Genomic DNA, 16,314 nt, shown 5'->3' with positions numbered 1-16,314 from the left:
TTCTTGAGGTTGAGGTTTGACGGTTGAAGAAGATAGAATCTTAAGCTTGAAGATGGTAAAAATCTTACACCAAAGGTTGAAGATGATTGAAGGGAGAATCGATTTAAAAGAATGAAGAAAAGGGCATTTAGGCCATTTTACGTTAGTCTGAGAAGACCTAGGTCAAGACTCAAGTGGTCATGTCATCAGTTTGAAAACACAGGACTTATCTCTAATAAAGTGTGGTGGGGATGTCTAAATCACCCCTCAAATTATTGTGCCAATGAATTGGATCAAACCCATGCCCGCTTCTATCCAATCCGATCTAACAAGGACACAATCTGATGGGGTCGGATCCAATCAGATAAGATATAGGATGGCATCGATAATCTTTCTTAGAAAATAAAATATATTTTGAAAAATTAAAAACAAATAAATGATTAATTATAATTTTCCTTTCCATCAATATTTCCATGTCAGTAAAACTACTGGCATCCATTATTCAAATCTATAAACAGATGCAAGAACAATGGAGAAAATTAAATTAAGAGTTTTTTGAGCCTGACAAATGAACCTTTATTAACAGATGGAATACTGATTGGAGAATCATGATCTTGACTACATTGGACGGGTAGTCTTGGGAAGGATGGAGTTGAAAAGCTCTTCATTGATTTTCACTGGAAGCGGCGGCATCTGCTTCATTATTCCCGGGGAATCGTTCAAGCTGTGAAAAATAAGCAAAATCTAAATTTGTCATCTTATTTGATGGATCACTCGATATGTTAAAAATCAAAATGATTTTGTGATCTCAAGTATTTAGTGTGTTTATTCTTTTGGGAAGAACAAACAAACAAACAAATCTCCGAGGTGGGACACATTGGATAATGAGGCTGATCTCCCTATTTAAGTGCTAGTTGCTAATAAAGTTCCAAAGCTATCCACTAAGAGAGAGGAAAATCATATCAGACATGAATTTAGATAGTGAGAGCGGATGTAAACATGCTTTAAATAACATAAGACATGGGTTTAGACATACGTCAATTAGATTGCTTAATTATGCATGCATCTATGATTATTAAGATAGAAGAGCAAGAGTTTCATCACATACTCGTTGAGGATTGCGAGAAGGTTATCCCGAGATTGGCAAAAGAGCTTGATGTTGTCCTGCATCTGCAAAAGGACGAAAAGATTGTCAGCTCAGCGCATCCACAAGAATGGTTGGCACTCCAAATTTTGGGAGATTGGGTGTTGGGTATCTAAATCCTACAGTGAAAAAATGTGTTCTAATTTTTCTTTTTAGAGTTACTAAAATTTTGTGATCTACATCCATGTGGCACCTGATCATGTTTTTGGACACCATATGGATGTGCGATCCATGTAGATACATGGATCGTCCTCCGGTCCATGTGACACTCTGTGTGAGGGATTGCATAGACCGAAGGACCATGTAGAGCCTGCGCCAAGGTCCACATTTGTGCCATGTGGACTGCCACATGGGTCCAAATGACACCTCAGCCATCTAGACCTCATCATCTAGATTAGGTTTACAAAAAGATTTTGAGGAAAAAAAAACATTTTTTACAAGATCTAATTCTTTTCAAATGGACAGGCACTGAACTCTCAAATTTAAAATTCAAATCTAACAATAAAAAAATCCTTTTAAATAAAAAAAAGGTTCTTAAAATGTATGTGAGACATCTGTTTGGTAGTAAAACAGTGTTGCAATGTCCTACAGTCCTTGTTACTATCCTTCCCCCCAAGTTAAAAAGACACTGGTTTCAACCGAGTACCCAGGAGAATGTCGAAAATACAAGCAACTACAGAACATTAACAAATATACCATACGATAAATAAAAAATGAAGAAAAGACAAATGTTTGCATATTGATGTCATACTTATGATGAATCTCTACCTGACAAGATGCGAGATTTGCAGAAATTTGAATGAAGATCTGTTCATTTTGCTCGAGCAGCTGTCCTGTTGCACCACCAATCTCTGTGGGCAACAAATACAAGCATTTTTAGTTTTAATACATAAACAAAAGGATGGCATATAGTTTAATAGTTATAGATCGTGATTGAAGTCTAGAAATACTGAAAGCCTTCAAAGAAAATACTTTGCGGTCCTCATATCATGGTGAATCAGATTCCTATTCTGAGTCTTTGCTGATCAAGGTTATTTCATCTATGGGTTCGTCTCTTTCTTCTGATAAATATAAATTTATTAAGATAGCCACACTACAGGATACAAACAAACAAAAAAAGGCGCAAAAGAAACCAAAAAATCTACACTACAATCATCTTGAGCATAGAGTCCCATTTAAACGTAAATTCCTCCAAGAAGATTCCTTTGAATTCAACAAAGACTTTGCTCCAAAAGAAAATTATGGGTTCCTCTCTTAGAAGAGTTCCAGATTCCTTCGAGGCATCTAGTGAAGGGATGATTTGTGCAAATGAGTCCAAGAATGCTTTATAATCAAGATCTAGTGGCAATGTTTTCCCTCCATGAATTTTTCTCTAGTTAGTGTGTATTATCCCAAGAGCTATTCTTTCAGGGGCACACTTATAAGGGATCTAGAATGAAGGTCACATGATTTGTCTGGAAGACTATTCTATACCATCTCCATCTACTATGTTTTCGCTTCAAACGTATGTGTGGTCCCAAACAAGCTCAAAAATGAGAAACTGCCCCTAAATTGATTAAGAAAATCAAGTAAAAGAATCAATGTACTTAACTCCAACTTCACTTTAATCTTTGTCAGCAAACAATTGGTTTTTTCATGCTCATTTATCATTTTCGACTTTAAACTTTGGTCAGTAATCAATGTCATAATATGTTGTTTTCATGCTCTTTTTATCATTTCCTAATATATCAGTTGTGCATGTTTATTACTTCTTTTTTTGGCAATAATTTCCTAAATTTCCCTAATTAACAAAGGTTTCCAAAAACTTCCCCACATTATATTTCCTTTCTTACAGAGTTTTTCAAAAAGAAAAAACCAAAATTACACAAATTAAGAGGGTTGGGAACTTGGCTAACTTTCATGAATTTTCTATTCCAGTTGAACTTTAGTTTGATCAGCATGGGATTTGGCAAGTTAAATAAATTTCTTGAGTGGCAAGTTAAATCAAGGATTGTTTACAAACACCTCCCTTAGAGATGAAGTCAGCCTTTTCCCTGAACTTGAGAAGTAAATACAAATTCTATGAAATGTTTCAGACAAATCATGAACAATCCATCAAAAAACTAACTGGGAACTATTTTAAGGATTTTACTACCACAGGCCTTTAATGAGAAAAATATATATAGGCATCAAAATAGAACAGATGCGAGACCTAACAGATATATCAAAGGTAACAATACTTAAATGAAAATTCAGCCGATAGTATAAACTATACCTTTGAAGGAGATGCCATCATCATTGTCCATGGAGATCGTTGGTGGAGCATAAGGAGGAGCATTGGGCCGGGCAGCCAAATGAGATGACTTTGCCGAAGAATCTGTTACTCTTTCCTGAAAAAGATATGCCATAAATTTTTATTAGATTTGAGATTAAAAAAAAAATCTTTTCAAATGAAAACACAGAAATAGAAGATAGCTCCATAAACAAACCATCCTAGTTTCATTAAAAATCATTGAGAAAACTAGGGTTGGCAATCTCGACACGACCCGCAAACACAACTCGAAAACGACACGAAGTTGGTGGGTTTGGGTCATAATAGTGTCAATCCGTCTAACACGATTATTAAATGGGTTGGGTTTGGGTGCTGAGCATCAACCCACCTAATCCGTTTAGACAAGTTTAGTTATTTTTTCATTAACATGTAATTGTAAATATATCAACAATTACTTAAGAATTTTTTAAATTACTCAGTTTTCTGTAGAATTTCCGAGAACTTTTTCATATTACATTTTTTTTTATCAAATTCTATAAAATATAATGGCTGTTTTAAGATATTTTAAATTAATAAATGGTTAAGCTTTAGTTTGGGAAAGAAAAAACAGTTTTCTTAATAAGTTACTTATTTATATTTATATTTTTTTACTCTATTATTTCATTAAAATCTTGCGGTATGTAGTGTTTGATTCTTAATATTGGAAAAATGATCCTCAATAAGATTTAGTATCTTACCAAGTAAGGCTACTATGTCTCCTGTGATAATGAAAATCACTTTGCTTAGCCAATAATAATATTGAAAAACACTTTCCTTACTATGTTAGAACGAAAAGTTTTCTCACCACATCACCTTATGGCATCCAAAAACATGATCTGATGCCACATAGTTGTAAATGACAAAATTCTACAAACTTTGAAAAAAAAAATTCAAAAGAAAGTTATTTTTCACCGTTGAACTTAGTTTACGGTTGTGTGAATTTATTTTCAGTCATGATATTTTATTTTTGGTTGTGGAAATGAAACTTATTTTTTCCAGTAAAGATTGGAATTTTATTAAATAGGTTATATATTGGTTAGGGCAGGTATACCTATTTATAAATGGGTTGGGTTTGGGTTTGGGTTTAAATTTTTGACACAATTATTAAATGGGTTAGGTTTGGGTTTAGTAAATTTTCATAATACCCTTACCTCAACACAACACGAACACAACCCGACCCATTGCCACCCCTAGAGAAAACAATGCAAATTTTTGGATGATTTTAGGCTTCAATAACTGAGTTGGGAGTAGACCTAGGATTTCAAAGGAAGAGAACTAGAAGAAGACGAAGAAGAAGAAAGAAAAGAGTGGAGCATAGGCAATTGTGTCCCATGTCCCCACCTTTATTCTATTTATATTAAATAAAAGGAAAAGGGATTACTTTCTAAATGGCCCTTAACTTTTCCGCAGTAACTTGATGGTCCATTTGGTAAACTTTTTCTTTCTTAATGCCCCCTCAACCCCCTTTCAATCGTTGAGATCGATGATTCAAATTGTCAAGATTGACAATTCAAATCATTGAGATCAACCTTTGTCCAATCATCAAGATCAACCTTTAAAAATTGTCGATCTCGACGTTTGAACATGAATAATTGAGATTAACAATTTAAATTATCAAGATCAATTATTCAAATTGTCAAGATCAATTATTTGAATGGTTCATCTCAACAATTTGAATTGACGTTCTCAAAGAGTTGAGTTTGACATTTTATAAGGGTAAGGGGGTATTAAGAAAGAAAGATTTTACTAACTGGGGTTTTAAGATTCTGCCCCAAAAGCAAGGTTGCATTTAAAAAGAAATTTCAACCACAGGGTCTATTAAGTAAATTTCCCCAAATAAAATGTTGATGAACCATAATGGCCTTACATGACTCTGTTGAGATTGACAAGTAAATAAGCAACACAAAGAGACATAAAGAAGTAATGGAAATACGATATTGCCCTTACAACACTCCCCCTCAAGTAAGTACATAGATATTTATCATGCCCAAGTTACTGAAAATATCTATCATACGATTCTTGCTCATTCCCTTCGTAAATATAAGGAATACAGATCTAACCATTCTTAAGCCTTTCTTTGATCAAGTGATGAACGACCTCGATGTGTTTTGTTCTGTCATGCTGAATTGGATTATGGGCAATGTTGACCGCAGCCTCGTCACAAAAATAGGTTCACTGACTCCAATACTTTCATTCCCAACTCACGTAATAGGATCTTGACACACAATAACTTACATCATGTTCCATAGACATGTACTTTGCCTCACACTAGATCTAGTAACAATTAGAGATAGTGTAATCTAATAAACCAACTTCCCAGAGAAGGATCAGCTGGAGATAGTGTAGTCTAATATGTTGGCTCGGACATTGAAAATGAGTTGACAGCATTTGATATAGTCTGAGTAGCTGATGAAGTAGGTCAAAAAATTTCTGCATACTCCGAGGTGAGGCAAAATAACTAAAGAAGATTTCTCCCCCTGACAATTATGAGGAAGGTCTTGGCTCACCTAGTAAATCTAGGAAAAATTCTGAACCTTGAGAGTAGGGGTGTGAACAGGCCAGGAAGGGTTGAGTTGACCCGAGTCCCAGCCTACTAAAGCTACTCCTGATGATATTTAAATTTAAAAAAAAACTGCTAGCATGGAGGAGAACAAAAAACCTTTGTTTGTATTCATGCCCATGCCCTTAAAATCCAAACAGAAACACTTAGAATCCACTTCGGCTCAAATCACTTTCTATCAGCCATCAAAATACTACAAAACCCTTATCCTAATGATACAAAAATCTTTGGAGTGGAAAAAAATTCAGTAGCTGCTTCTACAACCCATGAAAATTGAAGACAATTGAAACATACCAAGATGAAAATACTCAAAAGGTAAACTAAAAATACAAGGAATTCATTTCATATCAACAGCAATTTCACAAAATACAAGGAAAGCACGCATATGCACATGCACGCACACAAAATAGGCCTTACCTTTTTATCTTTGCTCTTCCTTGTCAAGTTATGGTCTTCTTTCCTTCTCTTGCTGCTTTCCCTTCGCTGGTAAAATGAAAAAATAAGTTAACCTACTCCATATACAACACTAAAAAATTATTGAACATTGTCTCAATAAACATCATAATATGCTTCCACCAGATTTGAAGAACACCCCAAGTAAATATTTTGTCGATTTTTACCATATTGTAATACATTTTTGGTTCAAACTGCTTTATCTAAATGGTTACTTTTCTTTTCTTTCCCCATTTATAGAGAATAAAATCATCATATTCCAGTCAAGAAAAAGATCACCTCCCCCCACCCAAAAGAAAACAAAAAACTGGAGATCAGCAATGCACTGGAAAATATTAAATGCAGCATATTTAAGTCTTTGTCGCTCGTTTTTTCCTTTTTCTTATTCCCTATAATCGTAATGGTCTGGCCATCTCCACCGCTTCTTCGCTTTTTTGTAATGAAATTTTAACTTATCAGATAAAATATTGATTGTAGTAAATTTTCCAATTTTTGAAAAGTTTGATATTTGGATGAGAATAGTACATAATAGTCTCCAAAGAACTTAAATTTTTAAAAGCATCTATAGTTTCCCCATAGATTTTCACAGCCATTAGAGTTGTAATTGTAGACAAATTGAACGCAAGGTGCCATCTATCTTATTCTATCTCCTATTCTTCTTGACAGCTCTCTTCTTGAGATTTTCTCCTGATTTGGATCATGGTATCAGACCAAGGTGCCATTTATCTTCTTCTATCGCCTATTCTTTCTCTTCTTCTCACCTTATTCAATTTTTTTCCCATTTAGATCATCCCTAGCCCCAACCAAATCCTCAAGATCAAAAATCAACAATCACCTAACCAAGCCTATCTTGGTCCACAAGAAATCACCCAAAGTTACCCTAATTCATCTGAAACATATCCAAACTCTTTCAAATCTCAGATCTGAAATCTACAACCTTCAACTCCCCCCACCCCCCAACCCAGAAAAAAAAAATCAAATCTAACCTTATTTTATACTAGTAAACCTAATTACAATACCCTATCACAAAATTTCATAATAGCAAAACTTCATAATTATCCTTTAAAATATACTCAACTGGCCTTGTGAAATCTTTCACAATGGCCAATATAACTTTTTGGGCCTAAAGCATTTTCTTGAAATCCCTTTCTATAATTTTTCTTTCTTCTTCACCACCTATATTTGTGGTTTATATTTAAGTTCACTAGTTTATAATCATACATAGTATGATCTATTCCATTCGTACTTTCGTCTTCGATGCAGTTAAAATTCTATCTAGAAGCCATATATTTATGTTGAGCAAGCAAGTTATGTGAATGTTATATGAAGCCAGTTTGAATTCACAAATGGTCAAATAATGAACATTTACTCTTAGTGCCTGGTGTTTGCTTGTGATTTGATAATCAAAAACTTGCTTAGCTCTTTGTATGGCCTTCAACTAGCAAGATAATTATTTTGTTGACAACAAGGGTAACTTTTCTTTCAATAAGATCATCAGTTTCAGTTGCAAACTAGCAATATTATGAATAGCTATTACTCACTTTTATGCACTGTGTGAAGGAAATCCTTCCCTTAGAGGGTTTATTAGAGTAGGAAAAAAATGAATGACAAAAAAACATGGTTATCAAACACCAATGGAAGATATAAGATGTTGAAATGTTGCCAATGAGCTCTGTAGTTCATTTTTATTATTGGTCATTGTCATTAACTTTTTTTTTCTCTCATTTTTTGTGTGTGAATTTTCCCTTCAAATGTCACAACATTGCAGGGTCTCTGCACAAAAGTTTTCACGAGCTTTCATGTGATGTTGCCAATCACTCCTAATCTAAGTCAGTTTTTTTTTTTTTTTTTTTTTTTTTTTTTTGTGAATTTTTCTTTTTTTCAAATGTGAATTTTCCCTTCCTAATCAATAAAACCTATATTTTCCTACATCACAATTCTTGTTATACCAACTTATCCATAGACAGGGAACTCCGTGGCAGATATCATTTACTAAAGTTCCCTCTTCATTTTGTCAAAAGCACCCTTCAAAGAAGAAGAAGCTGATAAACTATCAATCCCAGTAGTGAACTTGAGCACATCATGTCCATCTGAAAGCCCAAATAAATATTGTTAACAAGAACCTTTACAGTTCTAGACTTCGAGTTCATAGAACAATTTTGCAATAACAGTTGTTTCCTTCGTTGCCCCATAATCCACACAACTCCTATACATTTTAACAATTTGTAGAAAACTTTTTTTTTTTTTTTTTTTAATTATCATTAGAGCTTAACATAACATTCTTTCAATTGCTGACTCCAAAAGAAATTGGCTCATTATCAGGCAGTCCTCTATGTTAACCACTTCGATACCACATTCCTAAAGAATAACTCCTCATGCATATTGTTTTTTTAAACTGAATTGCAAGTCCCCAAACCCAGATAAAGGTGAAGGATTATGAAAGGTTTGCAACACATGAATCGTGATCCTTCATTCCATTCAGTGGCTTTAGACAGAATTTAATAGGGTGAAAAAGATTCATTAAGCCATCCCCGGATTTTTAGGATGATGATGACCGTTTTTAAAGAATGATAAATCCAACACAATCCTACTTTAGATGTTGGAGTCAATAGCATGTATTGCATGTAGTAATAAACAAAGCCCAGCTACTTTTATGTGTCACCACATCCACATGGATGAGTGCTGAATACCATGTGAAACATCCTAAAATATATATAGGACCAGACATGTATAAGTCCAACTCATGTAGAAATATAGGATGCGCATGGACCTCAACCAAAAGAACTTCACTTTCCTTAACAATTAAGGACAAGTGAGAAGTCCTAAAACATCGATAGAAAGGCAAATTTCCATGAATAAAAGTTTTGGAAACATGTAAGCTTTGAAAGCAATTAACTACTCTTTCTTGATAGTAAAGATGAAATTTTATCAAGAAAAGAAAAAGGGACGGCCAAGATGACCGCCCAACAATAAAGAAAAGAAACCCTAAAAAGGATTCCAGAAAAATAACCCTAAGAAGCACAAAGATGATCCCATCTAAACACAAGCTATGGTAATTGGTACAAATATATTTACAATTATATTTGAATGTATAGAAAGTAGTTGTTTTGTACATAGTTCTATCAAGTTTTCAGAGTATGTGAGTGACTTGTTTGTTAATAGTCTTAGGCAACTATGCAAGAAACACCCCACTTCTAATGATAAGTGTAACAATGAGGATGCAAGCTTCCATTAGTAGAAAATGGGAATTAAAGAACTCACATTCATCCATCTGCAGCGCAGCGCTACATCCCTCACTGTCTTTTCTTGTAACTGCATCGCAATCTTTGCATAGCGAACTATGGCTGGTCCAGAGGCATTACTGGAAAGTGTATGATATCACAAATCAGTTAAATCATGGGCCCATAAAGGAGGCATAAGAGACAAACTACATAGAAGAAAAAGGGAATAACTGAAACTAATATAACAACCTAATAGTCCAAAAGGGTTTTAGAAAGGGATTGTTATTTTCTCTTCCAAATTACATTCAAGGTTTAGTAAATGTTTAGATGTTCAAGTGGAATCATTGAAAGAAATGAAAAGCACAATGAAAGAGGAAATCAATCAAATGATTACAGAAAAGAAATCAAAAAATCATAGTAGAAGTACTTCAATGTATTTGGTTCTTTCTTCTTTTTTAGTATCATTTTTACATAATTTGAAAGAGAGAAAAAGAAAATTATCCTAGAACAACCCGTGAAACTTTAAATTCATCAAAATATCAATACAACTTATAAAAGGGAAAATTTTCAAATAATTTTAACAGCTTCTCAAAGGCATCCTCCCCATTGGCCAATCAAGTCTTAGTTTTTAGGGAGACGTGTGGGTGAAGCAAGTAGCTTGATACCAATCATTCATTTATTTGTTTATTTTCCTTCTTTTAGTTTTCAACATAGAATGAAAAATGGTTTGCCATTTCCCCCTTCTCTTGAAAATCATTTAAAATCTTCTACTATATAACAAGAATGACCCATTTATAGTCATTAACTTTTTTTTTTCCAAAAATGCTTTCAAATTACTTTTATTACTGACTTCAAAACACATTACTAAGTGGGGTATTTTGATCTTTTCTAATAATACAAAACAGACCCGTAAGTTAACAGATTTTACAAAACCAGGCACAATTTAAATGCAATGTTAGAGCAAATTCTTTCTTTATCTTCAAAATTCTACAGTTCCTTTTCTTGAGAATGTTCAAAACCTTACAACTTCTATTGCATAAATTGGTTGCTGTGAAATAATAACATGTAAAAAGTTTGTGCCAAGATCTTTACAATGTCATCAATCACTAAATATTTTTATCTAAATATAAAGTTAATATTAATTTTAACTTTTTGGATCAGTAATAATAAATTCACATACCTTCCTTAAAAGTTTGCTCAACCAAAATTATAGTGGAAAATAATATTGTAGTCGTTTATTCAAAATATACCCACTTACCATTTCAATAAATGTTATTAAAAAAATTTACCAATAGTGATGTTTTCAAAGACTTTAATGAGGCCTACACCTTGAGGAATGCCTCAAGGCAAGACTCATTAAAAATGACCTAAGGCACAAGGAAGAAACATAAAAACAGTTGAGGCTTACAATTAGGAACAAGAGGCAGCCAAAAGGCGTAAAGTAGGGGTGAGGCGTGACTTAGGCTTACGCCATTTGGTTTTCTATTTGTTAAAACTATTTTTTAACTAGTTCTTATGTCTTCCTCTCTCTTCTTGGTTTTTTTTTTTTTTTTTTTTTCCTTTTTCACTTTTACTTCTTTGGTGTAGATGGCATGCAACATAATTGGAGCAATTAGAAATAAATTAAATCTAAAATAACAACATATGCAAAGAAAGTTGTTGGATTGATTTATTCATAAATAAAATTTTGTAGTATATGGTATTGTGCAGAGAAAGTTTTTTGAAAAAATTAATATTTATTTACATTTCTACAATAGATTTAAAGGACTTATCTACTATAGAAATTTCCAATTATTCAAATATGAAATATTTATTTATTTCTAATAAATAGTAATTTATATTAGTATTAATTCAAGGGATTAAAATTTGGAATTCAATTATGTACTTTGAAACCTGAAATTTGGAAATATGCAGTCGCTACTCTAATTTTTAAATTTTCTACCATTAATTATCCATATATATTACATCATTTACTTACAAATTTCATGCATGTAACGTGTATGCCTCATGCCTCAAGGCTACACGTCAAGGTGCTGGCTACCTTCACTCAACGTCTAATAATATTCTATTATACTATATAATATAAGACACTTTTGCAACAATTACTTCTTAGGGAATGGCCATTTATTTTCTTCCAGGCTTTTCAAAAATCCCTTAAGTAATCATGTCTATTGTAGCACGTTTAAAGCATAAAGTAGAACTTTACTATGATAAAAAATAATAAGAGAGCGAAAGTGGATTACTTCCCATATTTCACTCCTTTTAGAAACCTAATTAGCATCCTTTTAGGAAAGTTTTTATCCCTCTAAAAAATTTTAAAATCTCATAATTTGAAATCCATAAGATAATTTAGAGTAGTGGGCCCATTAGTGCTCTCTCTTCAAGATCTTCTGAATGATATCCACATCAAGTATTTCTATCAAAAAATTTAGAATTCTTATACCATCCTTAATTACCTGATTTATTATTAATATAAATTTATATAGTTGTTTTAAATTACTATTATTCCCTTCTTTTTTGTATTTTTAATAAAAACACCAATCTAACTTTTATTTATTTTACTTGAGAAAATACCATAAGCAATGCTACACATCGCACAACCCTTAACCCTAAATTAGAAGAACTTAATTAATTTCTTAGTTTAGCATCGCGTGCACCCCCCCCCCCCCCCCCCCCCCGGCATAATTAACAACCAAATCTCTGTTTTAATTAGTGATAAAAAAAATAAAAAATAAAAAACAGAACTACAATCCTCTTTCTATAAATAGCACCCATAAGCACATAACATTTGGAAACAAGAAGCAACCACACCAATAAAAGCTATACAAAAAGTTGAGCTATTAGGAAAGACTGGTTACACCAACCATCATCCAATAGGACATTTCCACAAAGGTGATGCATACGTGAAGTCCCTAACCAAATAAAGTATAGATGATGTAATCATAGTCACCAAGTCGGGGTCCGGGAATAAATTGGCAAAGAGAAAATTCGGTAAAATCGGGAAACACATAAAAAAAAGTCGGGAAAATCGAGCTAAAGGGTTAGGACTCTGTAATTGTTCCTACTAGCGAGTGTCCTCATATTATAACATCAAGTTTCATAACAAACTATAATGATAAATCACCAATTTCCATATTGATATCGCTCATGCATCCACAACAAGTAGCCACAAATTCACAACATATTCAAAGTTTATACTATTCAAATTATGAAAAAGATCACAATCATGAGTACAAGTTAGGAACCATTAACCAATCAAAATCATCAAATCAATGTCATCCTCATTATTTTACGCATTATTCGTGATTTAATAGCGAAGTTCGTAAACCTCGCATCTTATTAAAAATACTGGTGATTAAATCAGTGAAGGAAAAAAAGTCATGATTTAATTGGTCTTGTCAATAAGTCAGAGACTTTGGTGACTATGGATGCAATAAATGTATTTACCAGATAAGAGAGAATTTCGAATCTATTAGTTTGCAAGTCTTTAATTGAAATCACAAGAGAGGGTAAATCGAACAGTTGAACACTAGCTAACTCCTAAGCAAACTTACAAGAAAACAGTTTCAGATTGGAAAACACATTTTTCTTAGAAACAAAACAGTAGGATTAATTCATTTTAGTATTCCAGTAAACCAGAAATCCACAGCTCAAGAAAGAAGTCTGTGAAGAAACTCGTAATCCGGGCCTCCAAAGATCCCAAGATCACCCGACTTTTTTTTTCCTCGCTTATCGTCTCAATTCTAAAGTTGGACTCGACATATTCATATACTTGCACATTAACTAATCGGTCTTGACTCTACACTTCTGCCCCAAATATAGAAAAATCCCAAAGGAAGTCAGTACCAAATCCCTAGCTTTGATGAATCATCTATACTGATTACTATTGCTATCTATCTAGAACACCACTGTCCTTGAGTTGAAATATATTGAAACATATAAAATTTCCTAATGAAGTCGTACCAAATCCCGAGCATTTTGAATCACCAATACCGATTAATACCTCATCATGATTCACATCTAGAACATACTGTCCAATTGGAGTTCAAAGTTCCTCACAGGTATCACCTTTTTGACCCCCAAAAGCAAGAGAGATACTTCAAAATAAAAAAGCATATTATGCACAATTGCCAGAAACAAATAAACCCCAGAACATATTTGATATAAAAAAAATTCCAATAAAAACCCGAAATTTAACCAAAAACCGAAATCGATAAAAAGGAAAAAATTAAATAAGACCAATTGATCAACAAGAACACAGATTAGAAAACCCACTAAAACTCACTCACTTGATGAGCCCTTCTTCCAAAATCGTCTGTTCTTCAGAAGTCCACTCTACAGACAGACCAGGATTGTGCTTCAACGCATGAACTCGACCCGAATTCTCAATCGCAGAAACTGAATTTCCATTGCTAGGGTTTCCAACACCACTAGAAACGCCATTGAAGGATGAAGGTCCATGAGAATTTCCTTCTTGATGATTCCCAGATGGGTTTGTACTTGCAGCCATTAATAATAAAAACCCAATAATCAGATTCTCAAAATTCACTGTTGGTTCCAGCCAAATTGGATAATTTTCCCTCCATAAAAATATACAAAAGAAAAAAAAATCAAAAGAGAAGAAGAAGAAGAAGAAATCTAAGAAATATATTGGAAGGATTTTGAATTATAGATGAGACTGAAGGGAGCTCTCTCTGTAGTTGAATTAACAAGAAATGTACAAATACGTCAAGAGAGAGAGAGAGAGAGAGTTTGTAATTTTGCTCTTCTTCTCTCTTCTCTGCAACTTGTCTAATGGCCCATTTTATGGCAGAGTGGAAACTTAGGGGTCAGTCTAATTATCATTTTGCCCTCATTTCATTAAATATTTGACTAAAACCTCCTTACGATTTTAAGATGACAAAAACCCATTATTTGATGACTCAGTTGAGTCAGGACTGAGTTACTGAATTGGATCAGTCCAGTTACTTAATGTAATATTCCATCGTACAAGGGGGATTTAAGATGTGTATCATCCTTCACGTTGACTCATATTAAAATTATAATATTTTGAATTTATATGTATACTAGAGTTTGTCAGTATCGTATCATCCTCCTTAGGGTTAAAGGAGTAAAAGAGAAAAATAATAAAATTAGACGGATATTATAAAATAAAATTGGTGGCATATCAATGAAAAATGAGGAAAGAGACAAAAGACAATAAAGTTGAAATAGAATAAAAAAGGAAAGACAATAAAATAGATAGTGTGGATTTCAATTCAATGTATCTTAACGTTTATATTCTACAAATTTTAATTAGAGTGAGACCCACTATTGTGTCTTTTATTATATATACTAGAATCCGCTTGTGCGACACAGACATCCTCTTTAAGATTAAGAGGGTAAAATAAAATAAAAATAAAAAAACAATAAAAACGAGTTAAAAAATTTAAAGAGGAAATATAATAAAATTCAAAGGGATAAAGAAGAAAGATAATAAAGTGAATTCTACAAATACAGTAATTAGAGGAGATGTTTATCCTAATTGAATGAAAGTTCATTTTCACAAAAGTGGATTTGGAGTTGTATTTTATTATATAAATATACTAAAGTTCACCCGTGCCGATAATTGTGTTTTATTATATAGATATATAAATAATTAGAAATTTTAGTTAAATGATTTATCTCAACAAGATGAGACATGATATAGAGTTTTAAAACCATGATATGATTTCTTTATATAGTGATTGTAGAAGTAAAAATTTGTAATCCTTATTTAGATTTGCAATTTATATTTCGATGATAGGTTTTTCTTCAATCAGGGTTAGAAATTATTTACCTTTTTCTTCTTTCTGCCTTTTTTTTTTTCCTTTTTTCTTTAGGTGGAATTTAACATCCATTTTTTTCTTAACTAGTAAAATGCCTTAAAAAATAATAGCAAATAATAATTAATATTATATTGTTTAGGAAAAGTGTGACAGATAACTTGACAATTGTCTTTCTTTTTTTTTAAACTTTTTTTACTGGAAACGATTAAGTGTACTTAAAATTAAAAAAAACAAAAAAAAATTATAGAAATTCAAACTATTCAAGTGAAGAGAGAGAGAGAGAGAGAGAGGTGCATTGACAAACTTTAAAAAAAAAATTAGAATTCTATTTAGAGTGTTCACAAATAAAAATAAAAATAAAAACTTTAATTTTGACAATTTGAATGAATAATTTTACCTGGAAGAGAATTAAAATTTTAGTAAAAATATAAGATACTTTTCAAAGCTTCAACAAGTACAATTCTTTTTATGATTGAAAACTTTTATCAAGAAAAAAACTCTTACGAGAAATTATTTAAATTATTAAATTACAGTGATACATAGTGATATAAATCTCAAGATAAGTGATATATTCAACGAGAGTCATATTAGTAAAAACATCATAAATAATAATGAAAACTTTAATTTTATATAACTCCGGTGAGAGACATGTTAATGAAAATCTCATTTTTATTAAATTAAGATCACTTGAAATATTATTTTTTAGAGAGATGTATGGGGCGACCTATCTATTGTATTTTTATTACAAAACTCCCTATTATAACCTTCCAAATTTCATGGTAAAACTCAAATTTAAATATAAAAATAATAATTTGAAGTTTGATTCAAGATTTTAAGAGAGAGAATTGATGTTGAAAGGT

The 16,314-nt window shown here is 32.4% G+C and overlaps 1 protein-coding gene across 1 annotated transcript; it reads right to left on the bottom strand.

Moving 5' to 3' along the window:
- Window positions 1–401: 401 nt before the first annotated feature.
- Window positions 402–14,439, bottom strand: LOC147382219 (uncharacterized). Its single transcript, XM_086428317.1, has 7 exons — window positions 13,937–14,439; window positions 9,688–9,787; window positions 6,391–6,456; window positions 3,378–3,492; window positions 1,892–1,974; window positions 1,088–1,149; window positions 402–703 (listed from the first exon to the last, which is right to left on the bottom strand). The coding sequence occupies exons 1-7, from the start codon at window positions 14,155–14,157 to the stop codon at window positions 598–600; spliced, it is 753 nt and encodes a 250-aa protein (XP_086284443.1). The 5' UTR covers window positions 14,158–14,439; the 3' UTR covers window positions 402–597.
- Window positions 14,440–16,314: the final 1,875 nt, after the last annotated feature.

The sequence above is a fragment of the Akebia trifoliata genome, chromosome 16, assembly GCF_017979445.1.
Source record: "Akebia trifoliata isolate Shusen 1 chromosome 16, ASM1797944v1, whole genome shotgun sequence".
In the NCBI taxonomy this organism is placed as follows: domain Eukaryota; kingdom Viridiplantae; phylum Streptophyta; class Magnoliopsida; order Ranunculales; family Lardizabalaceae; genus Akebia; species Akebia trifoliata.
The sequence above is the reverse complement of the archived record's forward strand: the minus strand, read 5'-3'. Positions and strand labels throughout refer to the sequence as shown.